The 8,152-nt window shown below is 38.0% G+C and overlaps 1 protein-coding gene across 2 annotated transcripts; it reads left to right on the top strand.

Moving 5' to 3' along the window:
* Positions 1-2,177: 2,177 nt before the first annotated feature.
* On the top strand, positions 2,178-5,982 carry LOC141820407 (uncharacterized). 2 transcript variants are annotated; one of them, XM_074707725.1, is made up of 7 exons: positions 2,178-2,353; positions 3,663-3,848; positions 4,520-4,664; positions 4,771-4,898; positions 5,087-5,149; positions 5,234-5,302; positions 5,414-5,982. In XM_074707725.1, exons 2-7 carry the CDS (start codon positions 3,663-3,665, stop codon positions 5,483-5,485), a joined length of 663 nt encoding a protein of 220 aa, XP_074563826.1. In that variant the 5' UTR covers positions 2,178-2,353; the 3' UTR covers positions 5,486-5,982. The 2 variants fall into 2 exon arrangements, with proteins under 2 accessions (XP_074563826.1, XP_074563819.1); XM_074707718.1 differs by having other exon boundaries at positions 5,411-5,982.
* Positions 5,983-8,152: the final 2,170 nt, after the last annotated feature.

Here is an 8,152-nt window from a genome sequence, read left to right as displayed (position 1 = left end):
TAATAGGATATTAATTCCCTCATCATTAAGAGGGTTCCATCATCATTAAGAGGGTTGCATGAGCATCATTAAGAGGGTTGCATGATCATCATGCATGACATGCATGGGATTAATAAAGGTATTAATTCCATGGAATCTCAAGAGCCAAAAACCTTTCATATTTCATGGTTGGATATAAAAAGGGGTGAGAGACTCTTGAGAGAAGGATCTTGGTCTTCTTCCTCTTCTTTTTTACCTCTTGGTCGAACCTAGCATTGTGGCTAGCACCACAATCTGGTTCCTCTCCATCTTAGTGTTTGTGTGGATATCGTGGAGATGCGAACACACTAATCGTGCTGAGATCCGTCAACCTTTGAAGACAAGAGTTGCTATCGGGATTGCGAAGGACTCGCATTGAAGGTAACCTCGATTCCAGTAGATAGAATTGATAAAACGAGTATGATTTTCGCATAGATCTCTGGAGGGATCCTTTTTCCGCTGCGTTTATGCGGCTAAAATTGTTTTTAAGCGCATGTAGATCCCTACAATAATACTTTAGCAAAAGATGGAATCTGTCACTTCAACAGTCTTACGATTATCTGTGAGTAGGTAAATCAAGAAGCTGTAGTTGATCGCGACGGAGGAGGATATTATCTCGGCTTCGTCGAAATTCGATCCTTGTCCACTTCAATAATTCTGTTCCATCGTAATTAACTCAACTATGTCCGGGGACAAGTGGATATTATAATACATTAAATTAATGAACAGATTTTATTTAAAAAGTCTAAAAAATAATAAATTAAAAAAATCCTCCATAAATACTCATCTATTTATACAAATAATTACATTATCCAAATACATTATTCTACATCATAGGTACTCCCAAAATCTGTTATTTTCCTACAAAGGCAGTCATTAATGGAATTTTTAATATTATTTCATTTGCAATTAATGTAATTTTTAATTAATATAATTCTCCCATCATTAATGGAATTTTTAATTAATATAATATAGCCGTTGAAAAGTAACCGTTGTTACAAAGTAGCCATTGGAAATTAGTTATTGAAAATTAATAAAAATAATATATATAGACACCTTGTGTTCTACAATTTTTTCCATTCTAAAAAAATAACATTTGGCAAACACATAGTTAAATTCGTTTCCTTCAAAATGTCTTAAAATTCTGGCAACTCCAACTCTAGCTCCACAAGTGAAAACGAAGTCCAAGTTGAATGAGTAGTAAAATAAATGTGAATGTATGTTAACATTTAAATCAATACAGATGTGTGTAAATAGAAGAGAAATGTTAATATAATGGATAATCAATATAGATGTGCATGAATAAAAGAGAAGTGTTAATATAATGAGTATGCGACATATGAGTTCTATACTTCTTGAAAATGTGATGTATATTAATATTCAAATCAATACGCATACCTTTATTGTTTTATTTTTAATTTTAGAATGATAATTTGGAAAGTAATATTACTTGTATACATCTTAAACTATGAAATAGGTAGAATGGAATGAAACATCCTCTAGCTTCATCAATCCACTCGGCATGGATTGAATTGTGTGATTGGCTCAGTGGACTCGACTAACTCGAAACTTTAAAATTTAAAATTTTCTTCTAAATTTTAAATCCTAAATTAGGATCATCAAGAGGAAGGAAGAATGAGACTAAAGCTAGGGGTTTGAGGTTATTTTAGGGTTACGGGAAGAAAACCCTGATTCATCGACTCCCAATCATCGTCAACATTTCTTCTATCCGGACTCCGCATCTCCAGGGAGGACATGCGGTGGGACCCTTGACCCTTAAATTGGAGTTTTGTGTCGGCACTGACACTGCCAATCTGCTCGTCTCATGGCTTTGATCGGACTGCGTCAAACTTCGCGCCGGCTCATTTCCACCAAATTTGAACCGCTCCACAAAATATCACCCCCCATTTAATGTCCCATTAATAATTGAAGCCGACCAGACAATTATAATAATATTCGCACCAAAATATACGCCACACTTTTTTACCAGCTTGCAACAGCGACCAGATGTGTTTCGATCGTGATCGAGCGGCGGGCCCCCAGGTATGGGCGTATGATGGTTTGAGGAGGGTATGCGATTGGGTGCCTTTGCTGCTCTACGTTACTTCTTCGGCAGTTGGCCGGAAGAGTTTTTATGCATCGTGCCCTGCTCTGCTCTATCTCTTCTCTCTGCTCTCTCCTGGTCATAAACCCTAACGTCAATGGCGATTATATCCATTCTCCAGGCGCAATTTGGCGATTTTGAGTACCAAATGGCATTTTTTTGAGAAAAAGAAAGCATTTTCTGCGATTCTTCGTGTTCCGGTTATGTACTCTGCTGGATCGAGGCATTGTGGTACGTTTCCAATTCTGAAGTTGCTATTTACCTTTGCAACTTCTTTCTTATCTACGGATTGGTGTGGATCCATTTGATTCGACTTGGTTTCTTTCTTGGTATTTGGAATTGGATTCGATTGCTGGAATTGGTTGAGATCTCAGAATTTTTGGATTTTGAGCGGCACTTCGGTGCATTTCCCCCTTCTTTCCAGGTTAAAAGAAGTAGCTTGAACCTTTATTCCTTTTGAAATGGCAACTTTTTTTCGTCGAGAAAATGGTTTAGTAGAAGGTTTCTCCGATACGTTAGTGTAATGGAATTCAATCCATCTGACCTCTTGATCTAATCTCTGGTAAATGCGATGATTTCTGTCTCTACAACGTTAATTGATCCATGCTTTCATAGTAATGCAAGAATTTTTTATAAAATTGTTGTTGATGTGGAAAAAATGTGACTGTAAGCTTGCTAGAAAAAAGGTACATTTTTTTATACAAAACTATGTAATTAATGCTAAAAATATGATTATGTAACTAAGCAACTCCAAATATATTTTTCCTCTTTCACTGTAGCTTTTCCATAGAATATCTGAAACTAAATGCATGCCTTCTCTTCTTAATCTTTGTGAAAAGATGAAAAACTTGATAATTTAGAATTTAAGTTTAGCAGTGGATATAATCAGACGAACCTCAAATTCTAGTTCTATCACTTTCGCATTGGTTGGCACAATAGCAATCATCATGACTTTCATCAATAATTTTCTAAACTGGGGGGACCTAAAAATTAAGCAATCTTATTTTGTAATTTCTTCCAATTGTTTCACATCAACCAGCTTGTTTCAACCTGGAACGCTGGGTTACATTTAGTGTTGAAGTCCCACCACAAGGCCCGCTTCTTGCATTTGCTATCACATCTCATAGCAGTCTGTCCTTGACTAACAAGTTGCAGTCGCAATCCATGTGGGTTACTAATTTTTCAGTGGGGGTCCCTTTACCTTACAACTTGTCTAAACCTGTTTCTAATTATTTTGGAGTAGTTGGATGGTCTCGTCACTCATATCATTCTTGCTCCCTTTGCCAGCCCTTTTACTAACTGTTGGTGCAACTTGCCAAAGCTTGTCCTTTGCACTAACAATGTAATGAGATCTTATGATTGAAGGAATTATACAAGTTGGAAGTCTACATTGTAATCGCAAGCACATCCATTCCCTCTTTTGTATGATCATGTAAATATTATATTCTAGTAAAGGGCATTTAGAAGTTGGATTAGTTTTAGTTTCTTCTATTCCATGGTTTATAAATAATTAAAGATAATGTCTTTTTGCCCTTTTCAGATGGAGGCTGAATTCTGCGCAGGTCATACGCCTTGTTCATCTCAGGAAGAAAGTGGAGAAGAACTCTCAGTGCTTCCTAGACACACTAAAGTCATCATTACTGGTAACAATAGGACAAAGTCAGTTTTGGTTGGGTTGCAAGGAGTTGTCAAGAAGGCTGTTGGACTTGGTGGTTGGCATTGGCTGGTAAACCCCCCCCCCCCCCCCCCCCCCCCCCCCCCCCCCCCCCCCCCCCCTTTTTTTTTTTTTAACACAGTAGATTCAGCTAGTCTGTGGATCAAATTTGTTTTTAACTGAATCTGACACTTAATATGGTAAGTTGGAAAACTCAGCTAGGATACAACTGATTCAACTTGTCCCTCTTCTTTGAAATGTGTTGTAGAGAATTGCATTCCCCATTTTATTATTGTTTGTACTTTCCTTTGAAAGGCATTTACAATCTTCAGAGAGATGCTTGTTAGATTGGTAACAAGTACAATTATCATTCTTTTACATGACTGATCCACACTGAAAATCTCATCAAACAGGCGTTGTTATTCTATTTGTACCCTGTAAAAATTTCTGTTTTATCTATATAGATAAGCAATCTAGAATTCATTCTGCAATATTTGTTGAATATTCTTGATATAATGATTTTTATGCATGATGTTTAGCGATGCTTTTATAGTCGCAGATTGTAGTCCATGAAGAGCTTCAACAATCACTGACTATAAGATTAGTCATTTGTCATATCAGATGCATGATTGATAGAAACTTAAAATTGCAGATTACTTGGTTGGATTCATTTATATCATTATTTCTTAAATATCAACCTTACATTAATGAACGTGGCAAAAAACAATTGAATTTACAAACAGGTCCTGAAGAATGGGGTGGAAGTAAAGCTTCAAAGAAATGCTTTGAGTGTTCTAGAAACCCCAACTGGAGATGAGGATGAAGATGAAATAGTCTATGGTACTTTCTACAGCACCTCTGATGTGGGAGCTAAAGAAATTGTTTGCGGTAATTTTTTTGCTTTCTTACAATCAATCCAGATAAAAATTAAAATAAGATTCCTAGCAGTTTTCTTATTTCATCAGTACCTTCATGAACTATTATTTGTTCACAGCTAGCTCAGAGTTCTACAATTCAAGAAAGACAGGGGTTCCACATACCAGGTCATTGATATCTTGTGGAGAACTTAATTGCCGGAGTAGCTATGATAACACTCAATCCCATGGATTTAAGACTCAAACAGTAAGTAATGTTTTTCTCTGTATGTTGCACTTTCAATTACTGTTCTACTTGTACGGTAACATTAATAAGCACAAAGTTATCTCACTGGAAAAAAAAAGAAATAAGATTCATGCTCATGCATATATGATCTGGTAAGCACATATTATCGTATTTGAAACTTATGCTTACACTTTGTAGATCATTAACAGAGAGTAAATTTGTCAAGACTTGGGACGACTACCTTGTGGAGATACTGGAGGCACTTCGATCTGGTAAGTTCGCGTTAATAATTTCCTGCTCAAAAAACTTCTGACAGATATTTGAAAATTTTTCAAACAAGTTTCAAAATGGTGCAGGTGAGTGGTAACCCAAACCCAACAAAGGAACAAATGGTTCATGGAGTGCAGTGTCATTTCCTCTCTCAGGTACTCATCAGTCTGCCCTAGTGTGATCATGTGCTCATAGGTGCGGTTTCAATTTTTTACGTCTCTAAACTGTCATCCTATGGATTTACACAACGACCCATTTGCAAGAAGCAACTGGATGAGATGCAGGTCATTGAGGGCTTTATTCATGCAGCAAAAAGGTTGAAGAGACTCCATTCCTAAGAATATAGTGATTGCAAATCAATGGGGCCTTGAGTCGATGCAAAAAGAGTAAGGAAGAGCCTCCACTCCTCTGTGTTGTATGCTTGTTGAGCTGAGCTTAACATTTCGGAATCAAAGATCCGAACTATATCAAAGAAGATTTTTAGTACGTGATGCAAAGTGTTTCCAAGTGGGCTGGAATGAATAGGGTTTGGCTGATTTGGTAAGGAAACTCGAATCAAAATCTTTGATTAGAAAAGTTCAAACTGAAAAAAATCTTAGTTTTAAATATTACTCTAGACACTGCTGTTGGAATGGGGGAATAATTAATGTTTTATATGGGACTTTCGAGGATTGAATTTGTGGTTTTCTCCAGCTCGATGCTCAATTAATCCTCGTCAATTGAAGAATCCGGCTAGCATTGTACTTTTGAGCCCTTAGATTACGGGGCGGCAGTTTGTCAGACGTCTAAAGACAAGTTTTAATTTTGATAAATTAATGGATAATTATTTTTTTTTTTATAGTTGATCTAAGAATGTTGAATTGAAGGATAGTCTAGATGCTTTCTGATATATCTTGAGTGTACTGGATTAGATTGATGGATCCGTATGCGCTTCTCGATTTACTCTGGTGGTCGGTGGAAAATTTCTGGGATTGGATCGACCACTCCCAGAGATGTGGCTACTGGGATTATCATTTTTTTTTAGATTGATCATCTAAGTTTAAGATTAATCTTAATCTTTTTACCTCCGGGGTATAGTTAGTTGATTATGACGGAGTAGAATTGTAAAAGAGGGTAAGGATTTGAGCTTTTGTCGTGGTTAACTATAGTTTTTAGATTTACCTTCTTAGAGAAGTGATCTACTGCGCGAATCCCCGTCCGCGACCCGTGCGCGACATCCGACCCACGCCCACTGCCGCCGCTGCCGTTTCGCCGTCCGGCCACCTCCGGCGGCCGGACCGGGCCCGATCGACGCGCCACTCGCCGGCGCATCGACCGGCGTCGATCCGGCGGCCTCCGGTGACCGGACGGCCGCGAATTCGGCCGGAATCCGCCGCTCTGCCACCCACGCCCACTGCCGCCGCGATTTCATCGCCGTCCGGCCATCTCCGGCAGCCGAACCAGGCCCGATCGACGCGCCACTCGTCGGCGCGTCGACCGGCGTCGGTCCGGCGGCCGGAGATGGCCGGACGGCGGCGAATTTGGCCGGAAACCGAGACCACAGTGACTGGCGCCGTTTCCGGCCAAATCGCGGTCGGAATCCGGCCAAATTCCGGCCGGAGATCGGCCGGGGAAGGACCGCCGGCGCCGGGCGGTCCTTCCCCGGCCGGTCTCCGGCCGGAATTTGGTCAGATTCCGGCCGGAATTTGGTCGGATTCCGGCCGCGATTTGGCCGGAAACGGTGCCAGTCACTGTGGTCTCGGTTTCCGGCCAAATTCGCCGCCGTCCGGCCATCTCCGGCCGCCGTCCGGCCATCTCCGGCCGCCGGACCAGGCCCGATCGACGCGCCGACGAGTGGCGCGTCGATCGGGCCTGGTCCGGCGGCCGGAGATGGCCGGACGGTGATGAAATCGCGGCGGCAGTGGGCATGGGTGGGAGAAGTCGCGGACGGGGTGCGGAAAGGAGTCGCGCGGCTGATCAGTTTCGTACCTTCTTATATAGATAGTCGTGGAATTAATCATGTGAGGGGTGGTGGGTTTCATCTTATACAGATCAATTATAATTTTTCGATTTATCTCTTTATAGATGATCGTGTGATTAATTGTATGAGATCGTTGGATAATAAATTTTATCAGAAAAAAAATCAATCGATATAAATTAGATATTTAATATCAATTAAAAATATATAATGTACTTTTGAGCATTATGTATATATATTTTTAGTTGCATTATTTGAACCATCGCGGAATACTATAAAAGACTATCATACAACAAATAATAAGATTCTCAACATGTCGTACAAATTAATTTATTACAATAATTTACAATAAATAACTAAATTAATGCTAAATATATTTAGAAGGGTGGGTAAAAATATAAATCACAGACACTAGAAGACTAATTTATAATATAATTAATTGATTAATATATAGGTAAAAGGGTAAGAATGTGAATAAAATAATTTATAGAACCAAGTTGTAAATCAATTCTTTTACTTGTGAAAACGTTAAAAAGCAAATAAATAAATTTAAAAGACTAAATTATAATATAATAGATTACGGATCCACTTGATGACGTCATCTATTTGTTTTTTCCTCGCCCGCCATGTGCGGCGCACTGAGAATTCTAAGAACATTAATTTTAGTAACATTTTATGAATGACTTTATCAAAAGTGGGCACCTTACGTTAAAAGGGTGTTTTTTAATAAAAAAAAATTAAAATATTATTCCATTGCGATATTGTAACAACGTAAATTATTTGTTTGAAATTTAACTTAGTTAAAAATATTATATATAGAATACTTTTATATAAATTTTTTATTATCTTGATTAAAATTATTTTAAAATAATAAAAAATTACTATAGCATATATTAAATAACTATTACAATAATATAATAACTATTAATTAACTACTACAATAATATAACAATTATTTTATAATATCGTAGTAATTAATAATTTTTATATAAAATACTCTATGCATATATGGTATTCTTAATCAAGTTAAATTAATTTATTTTAACAT

Source organism: Curcuma longa, chromosome 2 (genome assembly GCF_044706935.1).
Source record: "Curcuma longa cultivar G26 ecotype Majalengka, Jawa Barat chromosome 2, ITB_CL_G26_1.1, whole genome shotgun sequence".
NCBI classification, from domain to species: Eukaryota; Viridiplantae; Streptophyta; class Magnoliopsida; order Zingiberales; family Zingiberaceae; genus Curcuma; species Curcuma longa.
The sequence above is the reverse complement of the archived record's forward strand: the minus strand, read 5'-3'. Positions and strand labels throughout refer to the sequence as shown.

Coding starts and splice junctions, on each gene's coding strand:
- LOC141820407 (XM_074707718.1), top strand. CDS start 3,663: ATGGAGGCTGAATTCTGCGCAGGTCATACGCCTTGTTCATCTCAGGAA. Junction 5,150..5,233: donor ACTGGAGGCACTTCGATCTG/GTAAGTTCGCGT, acceptor AAAATGGTGCAG/GTGAGTGGTAACCCAAACCC. Junction 5,303..5,410: donor AGTGTCATTTCCTCTCTCAG/GTACTCATCAGT, acceptor CCCATTTGCAAG/AAGCAACTGGATGAGATGCA.